General features: G+C 40.3%; 3 protein-coding genes across 3 annotated transcripts; 1 reads left to right on the forward strand and 2 right to left on the reverse strand.

Annotated features, from left to right (window-relative positions):
• Positions 1-30: 30 nt before the first annotated feature.
• On the reverse strand, positions 31-1,090 carry LOC128304057 (LIM and SH3 domain protein Lasp-like). Its single transcript, XM_053041182.1, has one exon. It carries the CDS (start codon positions 917-919, stop codon positions 212-214), a length of 708 nt encoding a protein of 235 aa, XP_052897142.1. The 5' UTR covers positions 920-1,090; the 3' UTR covers positions 31-211.
• Positions 1,091-4,718: 3,628 nt separating this feature from the next.
• On the forward strand, positions 4,719-5,990 carry LOC128304585 (putative nuclease HARBI1). Its single transcript, XM_053041788.1, has 4 exons — positions 4,719-4,863; positions 4,919-5,351; positions 5,412-5,556; positions 5,635-5,990. Exons 1-4 carry the CDS (start codon positions 4,748-4,750, stop codon positions 5,895-5,897), a joined length of 957 nt encoding a protein of 318 aa, XP_052897748.1. The 5' UTR covers positions 4,719-4,747; the 3' UTR covers positions 5,898-5,990.
• A 78-nt stretch (positions 5,991-6,068) lies between these two features.
• LOC128300152 (uncharacterized) lies at positions 6,069-6,941 on the reverse strand. Its single transcript, XM_053036118.1, has 2 exons — positions 6,650-6,941; positions 6,069-6,581 (listed from the first exon to the last, which is right to left on the reverse strand). The coding sequence occupies exons 1-2, from the start codon at positions 6,833-6,835 to the stop codon at positions 6,069-6,071; spliced, it is 699 nt and encodes a 232-aa protein (XP_052892078.1). The 5' UTR covers positions 6,836-6,941.
• Positions 6,942-14,741: the final 7,800 nt, after the last annotated feature.

The raw sequence follows: 14,741 nt of genomic DNA on the forward strand, positions 1-14,741 counted from the left end.
AAACAATAGAAACAATTCGTTTTTTTCAGTAATTCATTGCTCGTTATAATATATTTTCCGTAACAGTTGTTTAAATATTTTAAGTTGACCGTTCTCGTTCGTTTCTATCGTATGATCAACATCAGGTTGGAATGGATGGTGTGATGGTAAGGAACTGCCGTCCGCTGTTAGTAAGTTTCACTTTCGTTCAGCGATTTGGCCATCGGCCAACTTAACACTGTTCGACCGCAGTGCAAGAGCTTACGGCCATCAGGGCTACATCGCGAAAGATGGACTGTTTGTGGCTCAGTGTTCGGCTCTGTTTGTGTTCCTGCTGGTCGATCACGAGACAGGGATCACTTTTGCGCTTCCGCGGCTGTTGTTGTTGCTGTTGGTAGCTGCTATCCATGGTTGGGACGGATACGTCGGAACCGGTTGAACGATTGTTACCGCTGGACAGATCGGACGATGACAGACGCTCCGTATCCGTTACAAACTCCGGTGCTGGTGATACGGTCGGGGATAGCGTTTTGTTGGTGCGCTTCTTGTACGGACCACGTTGTTTACGCTGAGGCTTGTTGTTAAGTGTGCCGTCGATCAGTTTCTTCGCCTGTCCCTTGACGAGTGACTTTTGCAGCAGTTCGGCTTGCTGGTTCAGAAGGTACAGGGCAGGAGTTAGCTGATAGTCCAGTTGCTGCTGTTGGGCATACTGTTGCACTGACTGGTCATGTCCGTACGAATACGGATTGTAGAACATTGCCGCCGCTTCCGGCGGGTAGTAACCCATAATACCGGCGATCATTTGCTGATGTTGCTTCTGCACTTGTTGCTGTTGGTGGTATTGCTGTTGCTGTTGCTGCTGATAGTAGTACTGCTGTTGATGATCGGCACCACCATAACCGCCACCGTACGAACTGGTGTTGAACGTTTGGTTATACATTGTATAAGTGCTTGGTTAGGTTGTTAAACAGCGAAACGGAGGTTCTCTTTAGATGCACGATGTGTGTACTGCACTGTCCGCAACGACTGATCTGGCTGAAATGTACTGAGAGAGAACGTTGTACGATTGCTTTATACCAATGTTACAGGTAACAGCATCAAGAAAAGGACACGCATTCAGTTAACCACGCGCTACGAAGACGTAGAGGGAAAGAAGCGCAGAGCGTGCTCCGTTTAATGTTACCTACACTTGTGCGATCCTTTTGGTGATGGAGGTAGATCTTGTTGTTCGTGTGTGTTACCTGGGGTGATCTTCCCATGATGTGCGTACCTGTAATTTCGACTGGTATAAGTATTTTACTATTCCTAACAAAGGTGTATGCGGTATGGTAACAGCTACCAACACTTGGTGCTGAATTTTAATTGCAACTTTACCATTTCCCCCCCGTATTTATGGGCGATAACCAATTCTGTAAACAAAAATGTCGAATGAATAATTCTCATTTTGGCAAGATCACGTCTGAACTTTTCGGTGAGCTTAAAATGTGTGTATGTGTGATAGTAAATAAAAATGTTAAAATGGATATTATTTTAAAACAATACTACAACAGTGGAACAGTTGAAAGCAACATAAAATAATTGTTCCTTCATTTACCCTTATGTTTTGTTTTCATGGTTTTCATTCGTCGCCTTCGAATGTGCCACTGATATTTTCTTTGTCCAGCGAACAAGACACCTTTGTCTTTCAATTTACTCGGACCGCCCATCATTTCAGCTATTCAAAGGCTAAGTCGGTACAAAAAGTATGCAGTTTTTTTCCGTTAAACCATAAACGGACTTAACTAGAACATTGCAGGGCGTGGGCGTATACCTAACCCACGGATCTTGGTTGTACAGCCCACATTTTTTTTTTTGTTGCTACTTTAAGATCGCGAAAACCTGCAGCATCCATCAGTAAAGCACCAAAGTACTATAGCAGGTAGCATCGACGGGATTTCCTGAAGGATGTGTCAAGGTAAAAATCCTTCTCCGGTGGGTCAGTTGTACCTAGAATACGTTCGTCTCGTCTATTGGGCGGTGCAATCTGTCCCCTTACCAATGCATGTCCATCTACCCAGCGGTTCCCTATCGGTCAGGCTCTGTAAGCGAATTCGACTGTGTTATCCTTTTGGTTTAAAGAGTTAATTTTTCATGTAAACATTGGCCGCAAGATCCCAAATCTTGGGACGGAAAGTGATGGGCGGACCGTTACCTGTATCTTTCTTGATAGCTGCATACACACACAGATTTTCAGATAATCGCGCTATCCTCGTTGTACGGGAGCACATTAAGGCAAAAGCTTTACGCATCTTTTCATCATCTCTCTATTGCTTTACGTGCCTTGGCGAAGGCAAAGGTATAAAGATTGCGGAACGCACCGTACAAAGAAAAAGTCAATTTCACGATCACTGCCCCCTTTTTTCGGAATGGTTGTACGGAATATGCCTCTATATGCCGCAGCCTATAGCAGGACCGTTAGAGTAATTCCTCTCGGTGTTTCACATTTATTAGGCAGAGCGCACTAAACAAATATACCATTAGTAAAGGGACAAAAGAGAACCTACGTTCGACGATGCTCTCGATCGTATTAGCTATAAGCCTATTTGAATCATTAGGAATATTCTAAGTAGGCTGCGTATCGTTCAACAGTGTCGCCGATTCATCGTTGCAGTAATTTAGCAAACACTGGATGTACAGGAATGTTCTCGTCCTTCAGTAGCTTATACGCATAAGTTCGACTGTTTGCATGTGAAGTTTTGTGTTTCACAAACCTATATTTCCTTCTTAAACTGTTCCAATGAGAAACTGTTCTCTAGCAGTGCAATATTATATTGAAACGTTTACGCATTTGTTTCGAGATTTCGTAAGCTTATTCGACTAAATAATTCGTTAAGGCGTTAATCATATAAAGTTGAGATACTCTGCGTTGGGTACACCAAGTAAGAATCCTTTCATTAGTGGTTGAAACCAGCTACTTCACTTGTTTTAACTTTTTCGAAGGAATAGAGTGGATACATAAACATGATCCAGCATGTTTCGCGTACACGTGGTTCCGTATCATAACGCGACCGAGATTAGTACGTAGACGGCAAACACGAGCTTTGTGCCATCAATTCCACACTTCGGAATATGGAGAACTGTCGTCTTCCTAGTTGGCCCCCAATGCCTGGCGGACCGCCGACAAATCGAAGAGCACTCGATACAGCGGCTTCCTGCGAGCAACCGGGAACACTGCACATGTGTGGTGGCGAAAGGTGCGCCATCCTCGGCCCGGAGACAACATTCGGCGCCACAAACCCCATCATCATCGGCTGGCGTCTCCAGATGTGACGCGGATCGTACGATGGCAAGGTACTGCTGCTGTGTGCCACCGGCGGCTCAAAGAGCGTCTTCAACTTCTGGCTGATTAGGTGGGTTAGATCGAGCTGATACAATCCATTGTGCTCGTCCACAGACGGATTCTGTACTGGGGCTTCCTGTTGGATCCGTTTGCGCTTGTTGTATGGTTTTTTGGCCACTTTCTGCGTTTTGGTGCACACTTTACGCACTTTCGCGGTATGTTTCTTTTCGCGTACGGATTTCGCGCTCTTTTGGGCACTTTGGGGCTGCCGTTCAACACAGGACACTGAAACCGGTGGAAGCTGTTGTACGGTAAGGTCGATCACTGTCGGGACGTGGTGTGCAGTCGATTTTTTACGCATCTTGAAGCGCGTGCGTTCTTTGCGGTTGATTTTAGCAGACTGCTCTATAGGTGACATCCTTCAGAACATACACCAACCAAAGATAACGTGCGATTACTAGATGAGCTTCAGTTTTCATCACGAACACTGGTTCCTTTTGTTGTGACAGTAGAATAACAGCAGTCGGTTCAGCACCAATTCTGAGTATTTGACCGAACTCGTTCAAACTCCTACGGTAACACCCATAGAATAGCAGAAAGAAAATTGAACAATTTGGTAATGGGCGTAGATGTGTTGTTTGCAGTGCTGCTAGTTGTTGTGCCACACAGAAAAAACAAGCGATTAGGGTAATTTATCTAAAACATCAGCGGTGCACGATTTAACCAAAAAGACTATCAAAACTTTGTTTCAAGTGTATTTTATCGTTTTTATTAATATTGTACTACAATACTACGAGCTATTAGTTTTTACATTTTAAAATCAGCACATCCGTTCCGTCGACGGATTGTATTAAGGAACAAACACTTTTTGTCGGTGATCGGGTTCGTACCAGTCCCATACACACAAAAACAAACACTAGTGTGTTGATATTCGTCCTTCCAACGCATCAACGGTAGTTGGCTTGAAAACCGGCGCCGATGGACATCCAGATTGCCAGTAGCTTTGCGCCAAAAGCTCAACATGACGAAAGATCGATTCAATTCGCACCTTTCCCGTAGAAGGATCGAACGAGGAAGATGTTGGTGAGTGAACATTGTGTTGAGCGGCGGTAGTTTTCCGTTGAACGCCATAGTTAAGAACTTGACCAGTGTGAGTGTTGATCGTTGTGAACTTTCTTCGTTTTTGCAGATTTGTGCCGTTATGGGCATTTGGTGGAATCGCATAAGAATACTCGATTCGATTTCGATCGAAGCAACATTGTCGATCGAAATCGAAATCGACTCGAAATCGCTATCGCATACGGGTTTTCGATTTCGATCGAGAAAATACATGGGATCGACTAGTCGAGCAGTTTGCTACCTGTCAAATTGATGTTTGTTTACGTTGTGAAAAGCTTGTTCAAGGTGCAGTTTCTATTATCTCCACTATAAATACATCGAATTTAAAGAATGATTGCTTCAATTTTGCTATCGGAAGCTGAAAATAGTCAACCAGCTGTTGAATTGAAGAATTATCGTCGAAACTTGCGAAAGAAATTGGACCCTATGAGTTTAGATGATTCCGCGTAAGTACGCTGCATAACCATCATCTAGCCGTATTGTACTAGTTTGTTTTTGTAGTTTTAGGAACAACTTCAGAATTTCTAAGCAGTTATTTATAGATATTCTTCGAAAAATTACACCTATAATAAGTCCCAAACATAATCGAGGATTGACTGCTAAGCAAAAGCTGGCAGCATCTTTAAAATTCTTGGCACAAGGTTCATACCAGCGGGGTGTTGGAAATGATTTCACAGTGCCGATTGGACAATCCACATTTAGTGAAATCTTCGAAGAAACGTTGTGTGCTCTAGAAAATACACTTAAGCACGTTATTACACTGGAAATGACAGAAGAAGAACAAGCTGATGCACGTAGATTTTTTTACGAAAAATCGGGCATTCCTGGAGCTGTATTGGCAATAGATGGAACGCATATCCGAATAACAGCTCCACATGAAAATCCAGTAATGTATTACAACCGGAAAGGTTTTTACAGCATGAATGCATTATTGGTAAGCATTTTTTTAAAATTTAGTTGAATTAACATTGAATAATTACAATGTTTATTATAGATATGTGACCACCGAAACATCATTCGATATGTAAATGCCAGATTCAGTGGGTCGAACCACGACGCATTCATATTCGACTCCAGTCCAGCAATAGAATATTTTGAAAACAAATGGAGGAATGGTGAAAGAGTGTTTAGGCTGTTAGGTTAGTATAACAAAAAATAAATTAAACCAGTATGTATTGTTTAAGTTAAACTTATAGATTTTTCATTTCGCATTCTAGGAGATTCTGCATATCCGACCAAACCATGGCTTGTGAAACCTTTCGCGAATGCTCTTCCTGGAAGTCAAGAAGCAGAATTTAATACCAAGCATGCTCAGGCACGTGTAGTTATTGAAAAAACTATTGGCATGCTAAAAGCAAAATTCAGATGTCTTAACGGCGAAAGACAATTGCGCTATTCTCCAACTAAAGTTGTACGAATGGTAAATGTTTGTTGCGCTTTGCATAACATTTGTATTCTTAACAGAATTCCAGAAGTTTAATCTGCGAATATGTATTGATAGTAACATTTATTCGATATAAATTCAATTCAATGATATAAAACCAGGCCAATCTACCAATGATAAAAACTTTCAATTTAATAACCTTTTCTTTTGTCACTTGAAATACTACGTTAGTCAATACAAGTAACTGTTGAACTATTGTTTCGTAGATTAATCCTTATTTCTTTGTTTCATGCATTCCAAAAGTTCCTTTTGAAAATTGCTAGTTGCTTCCACGGATATTTTCATCAAGGACACAATTTCAGTCAACGAATTAGCAATAGATTCATTTTGCTCTATCAGAGTCTGTTGGTAGATATCGGGTTGTTTTGGATTAAAATTTTCTTGTTTTCGCTGATGTTGCCGTATCGATGATGTTGTAGCTTTCGAAGCAGTTGCTTCTTGGTCCAACCGATCTATTGCGTATGCTGGCTCGGCTTGCCTGGATATTCCACATGGATCAGCGATAGTTTTTTCCTGTTGGTCGCTACTGCACTCAGGTATTCCTACACAAATAGTGTCTTTTGCTCCTTCCACATTGGCCTTTATATTTGTGACATTTAAGATACGCTCCTCGATATTGTTTAATCTTATAGCCAGTGGAATACCACCTCCGGTTTTTTTCTGCTCGCTTCGCATTAGAGAGAACTTCTTCTTGACGTTCGATTTCTTGTCAGTCCATGTCTAAGAAAACACAAAAGATACATACAATTAAACACACATATCATATGCAGATTGCATGCAATGCGTACCTTCTTCCAAGAATGACTATCCTTTGAAGGACCCAGACTGTTGAGTTCCAAACTAACTTCACCCCAGAATGCCGTGGGATTGGTACAAATTCCCTTGGCAGCATCAGGGTTTTTCTCCATGATTTGCACCAACCGTTCAATTTGTTCCTTCGTTATACGAGACGTAGCGTTTTCGACTTTTTCCATGATTGACGATTGAACTAAAACTGTATTCACTTAATTTAACTGTTACGTTCTTCTTAACCGTTTACGAGTTCCAGCAGATCTTCAGAGTTCCTTCCTCGTCTGAGTTCGAACGATACTGATGTTTGATACAGTCATGCGCTGGCGATTTTAAAATAAAACCGTTCCCGTACACTGGATGTGTGTATGTGTTTCGCTTGTGCACTATTTTTTCGTAAATTTCTTTCAAACATTCCCTGTATCCCTATTCTTATTCCTATCCTTCCCCCCCCCCCCCCCCCCCCCCCTTAGGTCTCGAACTTGTTTGTCATTGTATCTCAGACTAATTGTTCTCCATCGCCCACATTTTTGGCCTAGTCTTGTTCCCCTTGGTTTTTTGTCTGGGCGTACCTACACACAAAGGCTGCATTGTTCTCATCCTTTCATATAAACCTGGCAATTTTTGTTGGATTGGTGTGTTTCGTACTAGATAACGCTCTTCCAGATGTTCGTCAGTTTGTGTTGTTAGACATATTTTTCTTGGTACACTCTTAGTTTTGCTGACATGACCTGGTCACCAGTCCGTCTTGTTTAGTCCTACCCGACAAAAAACGTATTGTTCTCGTCCTGTCTTGAACTGTCCTATGATAGTCAACCAAAATTATGTTAAACCGTTAAACCCCGAAAGTCTCGGACAAAACAAATATTCTTAAATATCACTACTCGAGAAAGTCTTGTGCCTGGTCTCTTGTCTTGTGTGTCTTGTAACGGTTCTTGTGTATGGTCGTGCACTAGAGAGCGTTAGTTGATTGAGCGGTTGTCATACTGGCTAGAACTGACTAAACCTTTTCGTATGATTTATATAAAATTTATTGGATTAATTTATTTTTGATGTTTTTGAGTATCTAGTAACGGACTTTTCAAGATGGAAATAAGTTCTCCACATAAATGAGCACCAGTTATAGAAGTGATTATTAAAATTTAGCAAACAACGGTCAAAGGGTTTAATATTATTCTCCCTCGATGCCTCAGAATCTAGGAAGTTCTGGTCATCACAAAGCAATAATTCATTATTGATTGTTACAAAAAAAATGATCGTAGAAACAGTTCCTGTCATTTGGCCGTCTTTTAGCCTTTCTTCCTTTTCTGAACCTGAATAACCCACCATGCTGTATAGGTTTTTTTTCGTTAGAACGGCCTGGCCGTATCGACTTATTTTTACCACGTAGCTGAATAGTCAGTCCTTGCTACGGGGGTTTGGTCCGGATGGGATTCGAACCGGTCCTTGTCGTGTCAGCGGTCGGCGCCAGTACCAATACACCGGCTCGGTGGTATAGGTTGAAATGAAATAAAAAAATATTTAATAAATTTTTTATTTAATTATTTTTTTCCTCGTTAGAGCGAACTGGCCATATCGACTTATTTTTACCACGTAGCGGGATAGTCAGTCCTTGCTACAGGAGTTTGGTCCGGATGGAATTTGAACCGGACACCAGTACCAATAGACCACCGGGCCGCCTTAATTTTCGTTTTGTTTTTGAATGGAAAATGTTTATTTTTTTATAATTATTTTTTTTAATATTTTTAAAATATTTCTAAGAAATATATATAAGGTTATTAATAACCTACCTTTCTACATTGATAAATTTGATTAATAATGCTCTATTTAATGCTAAAATGCTTCAAATTCACAAGTGAAAGCTTTTAGCGCAAACGTTCACTGGCTTTCGATAGCCCTTCAGCCTGTCGAAACGATTTCGATCGATACAGAGCGTTCGCGATACCAATTGTCGATAAAATTGTCGACTGCTCGATGTTTTCCATACATTTTGTAGACAGATCGAAACTCGCATTTCGATTTCGATTTCGATCGACTCATCGTTGCTTTCGCGATGGCGAGATGAATTGTGTTCACTCAAAATGAACCTTTTTCTAGAGTTTCTCGATTTCGATCGAAATCGAAATCTTATGCGATTCCACCAATTGTTCGTGATGTCATTCAAAGGAGCCTCGGTGGAGTATGTGCGTTTGATCCCGCTTCGATTGCTGGTAGCAACATCCGTATTTTGTCCGTAGCATACGTTGCTCGGCTGACAGGTTTGAGATTTGTACCAGTGCGTACTTTGATAAGTAGCACCAGCCGAGGATTGATGTGGTGTTGCTGTGAAATAGTTTCCTGTTTGGTTGTTGGTGTAGCCATTGGACTGTCCGTTCCAGTGCGTCGTTTGCTGTGCTGAGGAAGATCCGTAGTTGCCGTAGTAGTTGCGGTCTACGGCATGTTGCGGTTGCTGGTAAGTTGTGGCAGATCCGTAATAAGCACTTTTTGTTGCATTTGTAGGTGGTTGCTGTTGCTGGTACTGCTGCGAAACGTTTGCCATGTTGCTGGACACGAATGCACAGAAAACTAGAAAAGTGGAATAGTTTGCAGGAGTTGTTTCACTTTGGAACGTCAACAGTGGAATGATAACCCAATTTCCTTGACTCCTCGCTTATAAACAACGAGAGTAAGCTTAAGGTAACTTAATTACGCGTCCTGCAGGATTAACTGTCTTCCCGGTTCTGAATTGCGTCGAGACAACGTTAGTGTAGACTTTTAAAGGGTTATTCCTTTTTCCCTACGAGTATGGGTACGGGTACTCACTCTTCCCCTTACCTGTATCGACACCCTTCGACCAGTCCAGTCGCCAGCCCGATCGGTCAGTCTCGATCGGATCACACTGTCTGCCCAATAGTGTAGGTAGAAAAAAAATGGGTCTGATTTAAACGATTTCTTTAGATGCAGCATAGGAGGGGTAATGCGTAGCAGGGTAGCAATATTTCGATCACGACACATTCTACTTATCCTAAACCCTATTCTGGAGCTTGCTAAACAGTTAATTCATAGTTGGGCACGTAAAAACCCACTGCGTCGAACCATATTCAGTGAGTGGGATATTCCATTCTTTCAAGGTACACAAGGACCGATCTTTAGAGAAACGAGAGCACTATTAAATCCATTTGCTTTTGGTCTATTTGTCGCCAGCAGTGTGCGGCTACAATCCAATAGAAGGATTAACATATCTTTCTACAGGTTCACTTATGTTTAATGATTCAGTGGAGTTTATTAACTACCCTTGAAGCAATTTCTGCAACATACTTCTGTTTTATGAATGTTTTTCTGTCTACCAAAGGCGTTACATTATAATTTTTTTGCCGTAAACCCAACAGAAAAAGTTATTGTTCCCAAAGCATTGGGTGTGGTCCTATCAAAACTGAAAACTATTCATCTGGGCATGTCTGGCGTGCCGGATGTGCATTGTTTAGTGCAACGAGGAAGGGGTTTCCCTAACGGGTTTCCATTCATTATGTTACCGAGTCTTTTTGTGGATTGTCTGTTACGTAATTCTCGGAAATCCCTAACATACAACCAGTTTCATAATGCGTTAACATTAACGACGACCTGTATGATGGTCAGCCAGAAATCAGTCAATTCTAAATTTCTTTATTTCCAGTTCCTAAATTTCCAGTTTGAAGGCTTTCTGCGGACAATGTAGAACCCACATGATCGTGATCTTTCTTACTTATATTTAATGTTTAGTTATAAAAATAAAACAATATATGTCGTAAAATAACAAATCTTCTTTTGCACGATTTTTCAGACCGATCATTGTTGAGACAATTTTCAAAACAGTGAATAATCTTAAATCTTAAATAAAACAGTGAATAATTTAAATAAAACCACACAAATAGAACCACAGACAATATCAGCATTCATTAATCAATTTACCGGCAGCTAAAAACAACCGCATGATAGTTTACAAACATGCAACAAATAATACCATTAATTTCACTCAATTTCGCTAAATTCTCACTTAAAATCCACACAAAATTATAATGCAAATTTTTGAAATCGTGCTAACATTTGTTTCCAACCACCTTGTAGTGGCTGATCATCCGGTTAAATATCACCTCCCGATTTGGATGGTCTCTTGTTGTATGAAACGCAGCATTGGTACAGATTGTGTACGCGTGACTATCAAACGCCCCGGCGGCAGATGCGAAATTCCTTACAAACGAACCGATTTTCGATTTCGGACACCAAGAGAACATGTTTGTAAAGAGATGACATCACTTCCCCTCCAGTGAGCGAACAGCTGTTCCGATCTTCTAATACATTGGCCAACCCCACCGCATACTATCAAACTCGGGAGAACGATCGCTAGTGCAAGTGAGATAGATGACACGCATTCGTTCCATGAGGTTCTCCATGTACTGATAAGCACGCACACGATAATAGCATAGAGGAGAAGTACCGTTATGGCAGAACTGTTACAGGGTGGTTATTGCAATCCGTCAGCTTACTATTTTATTATCTGTATGTTTTTAATAACACTAGTGAAAGAATACAAGTTTTATTGGGTAATAACACCACTAAAGAGCGGATGATTTTTTATCCTCAACAAGATCGTGATTTTTCTTATTTATATTTAATTTTTAGTTGTAAAAATAAAACAAAAATGTGTTAAAAAACAACAAAACTTCTTTTGCGCGATTTTAAACCATTCATGGTTGAGACAATTTTCAAAACAGTGAATAATCTTAAAATTTAAATAAAACCACACAAATAGAACCACAGACAATATCAGCATTCATTAATCAATTTACCGGCAGCTAAAAACAACCGCATGATAGTTTACAAACATGCAACAAATAATACCATTAATTTCACTCAATTTCGCTAAATTCTCACTTAAAATCCACACAAAATTATAATGCAAATTTTTGAAATCGTGCTAACATTTGTTTCCAACCACCTTGTAGTGGCTGATCATCCGGTTAAATATCACCTCCCGATTTGGATGGTCTCTTGTTGTATGAAACGCAGCATTGGTACAGATTGTGTACGCGTGACTATCAAACGCCCCGGCGGCAGATGCGAAATTCCTTACAAACGAACCGATTTTCGATTTCGGACACCAAGAGAACATGTTTGTAAAGAGATGACATCACTTCCCCTCCAGTGAGCGAACAGCTGTTCCGATCTTCTAATACATTGGCCAACCCCACCGCATACTATCAAACTCGGGAGAACGATCGCTAGTGCAAGTGAGATAGATGACACGCATTCGTTCCATGAGGTTCTCCATGTACTGATAAGCACGCACACGATAATAGCATAGAGGAGAAGTACCGTTATGGCAGAACTGTTACAGGGTGGTTATTGCAATCCGTCAGCTTACTATTTTATTATCTGTATGTTTTTAATAACACTAGTGAAAGAATACAAGTTTTATTGGGTAATAACACCACTAAAGAGCGGATGATTTTTTATCCTCAACAAGATCGTGATTTTTCTTATTTATATTTAATTTTTAGTTGTAAAAATAAAACAAAAATGTGTTAAAAAACAACAAAACTTCTTTTGCGCGATTTTAAACCATTCATGGTTGAGACAATTTTCAAAACAGTGAATAATCTTAAAATTTAAATAATACCACACGAATAGAACCACAGACAATATCAGCATTCATTAATCAATTTACCGGCAGCTAAAAACAACCGCATGATAGTTTACAAACATGCAACAAATAATACCATTAATTTCACTCAATTTCGCTAAATTCTCACTTAAAATCCACACAAAATTATAATGCAAATTTTTGAAATCGTGCTAACATTTGTTTCCAACCACCTTGTAGTGGCTGATCATCCGGTTAAATATCACCTCCCGATTTGGATGGTCTCTTGTTGTATGAAACGCAGCATTGGTACAGATTGTGTACGCGTGACTATCAAACGCCCCGGCGGCAGATGCGAAATTCCTTACAAACGAACCGATTTTCGATTTCGGACACCAAGAGAACATGTTTGTAAAGAGATGACATCACTTCCCCTCCAGTGAGCGAACAGCTGTTCCGATCTTCTAATACATTGGCCAACCCCACCGCATACTATCAAACTCGGGAGAACGATCGCTAGTGCAAGTGAGATAGATGACACGCATTCGTTCCATGAGGTTCTCCATGTACTGATAAGCACGCACACGATAATAGCATAGAGGAGAAGTACCGTTATGGCAGAACTGTTACAGGGTGGTTATTGCAATCCGTCAGCTTACTATTTTATTATCTGTATGTTTTTAATAACACTAGTGAAAGAATACAAGTTTTATTGGGTAATAACACCACTAAAGAGCGGATGATTTTTTATCCTCAACAAGATCGTGATTTTTCTTATTTATATTTAATTTTTAGTTGTAAAAATAAAACAAAAATGTGTTAAAAAACAACAAAACTTCTTTTGCGCGATTTTAAACCATTCATGGTTGAGACAATTTTCAAAACAGTGAATAATCTTAAAATTTAAATAATACCACACGAATAGAACCACAGACAATATCAGCATTCATTAATCAATTTACCGGCAGCTAAAAACAACCGCATGATAGTTTACAAACATGCAACAAATAATACCATTAATTTCACTCAATTTCGCTAAATTCTCACTTAAAATCCACACAAAATTATAATGCAAATTTTTGAAATCGTGCTAACATTTGTTTCCAACCACCTTGTAGTGGCTGATCATCCGGTTAAATATCACCTCCCGATTTGGATGGTCTCTTGTTGTATGAAACGCAGCATTGGTACAGATTGTGTACGCGTGATTCTCAAACGCTTCGTCGGCAGATGCGAAATTCCATACAAACGAACCGATTTTCGATTTCGGACACCAAGAGAACATGTTTGTAAAGAGATGACATCACTTCCCCTCCAGTGAGCGAACAGCTGTTCCGATCTTCTAATACATTGGCCAACCCCACCGCATACTATCAAACTCGTGAGAAGTAGATAGTATGCGTAATGATGGCCCAAGCAACAAAATACATGCACGCTGGAGGGATAAACATGTTACCTCTATGGCTTGGATGCTCTCTTGGTGTCAGAAATCTGAAAACGGCTGCTTTGTATGGGATTTCGTACGGGAGAGTTTGAAAATGAAAACAATGGTGATGGATGCGGCGCTCCTGGATGGCGTTTGAAATAATCGCGGAGCAACGAAGCGACGTGAGTGAAAATTGCAAAAAACATTTCTTTCTTCACAGAAGTCACATAACATGTTGTTTATCTTACGGAAATTCTTTTTTTAATTCACTACAACTAGAAATTATTTAAATAATAATATAAAAACGCTACATAATCTTTAGAAATGTATACATATTTGTACAGTGTTCATAAACATAAATTCGCTTTTTATTCAGTTGGTTCGTCGATTTGGATTTTGTACATTTAGTTGTAAACATAATGAAATAACGTTTATCGTGTAAATAAAGCTTTTTTATCGTATTACCCAACCGTTAGCATTCGAACCCGATTGGACCATTTCCAACAACGCCGTAATGTTTCGAATTTCAGTCTCGTTTCAGTGACTGGAAGGTCTACCGCACAGACAATCGCCACTGATTCTAGACCCCACATTCGGGATGCACATAATTTGGTTTCACTTCTGTCTGTCGTTCTGATGATCGCATCATTATTCGCATAGCGGGATGGAACACAACCGATCGGAGGTGTGTTACGTCAAGTTGCATCAAATTGCCTGATCGCTTTTCCCAATTCGCAGCGTGTGGCACCAGATGGAAACCCAGAACCAATTTGTCGCAGCGGGAGTGCAGTGTGTCGGTCAGTAACGTTTGCCCAATTAACTACGCACTCATATTGTTTGTGTTTGCCACTTTGGTTGGGTCTGGTAACTTAACAAGATTATAAAACCCCTATACCCCATTTCCGTGCACTGCCGAGATCCGATCACCGGCCGACAGGTAGCCCAATTTAACCGACTCTTTAGGTTGTTATTAGGTTCATGTACACCCGCAGTTCCAATGTGGTCCCTTCTATATTGGTCAAGGTTTTCTCGTTTTTGCAGTCGTCGAATTATAATAATTCATCAC

Source organism: Anopheles moucheti, chromosome 3 (genome assembly GCF_943734755.1).
Source record: "Anopheles moucheti chromosome 3, idAnoMoucSN_F20_07, whole genome shotgun sequence".
In the NCBI taxonomy this organism is placed as follows: Eukaryota; Metazoa; Arthropoda; class Insecta; order Diptera; family Culicidae; genus Anopheles; species Anopheles moucheti.

Excerpts from the sequence above, each read along its gene's own strand:
- LOC128304057 (XM_053041182.1), bottom strand. The coding sequence starts at position 919 with ATGTATAACCAAACGTTCAACACCAGTTCGTACGGTGGCGGTTATGGT.
- LOC128304585 (XM_053041788.1), top strand. The coding sequence starts at position 4,748 with ATGATTGCTTCAATTTTGCTATCGGAAGCTGAAAATAGTCAACCAGCT. Across the intron at positions 5,352-5,411 it reads ACAGCATGAATGCATTATTG|ATATGTGACCACCGAAACAT; the intron begins GTAAGCATTTTT and ends TGTTTATTATAG. Across the intron at positions 5,557-5,634 it reads AAGAGTGTTTAGGCTGTTAG|GAGATTCTGCATATCCGACC; the intron begins GTTAGTATAACA and ends TTCGCATTCTAG.
- LOC128300152 (XM_053036118.1), bottom strand. The coding sequence starts at position 6,835 with ATGGAAAAAGTCGAAAACGCTACGTCTCGTATAACGAAGGAACAAATT. Across the intron at positions 6,582-6,649 it reads ATAGTCATTCTTGGAAGAAG|ACATGGACTGACAAGAAATC; the intron begins GTACGCATTGCA and ends GTGTTTTCTTAG.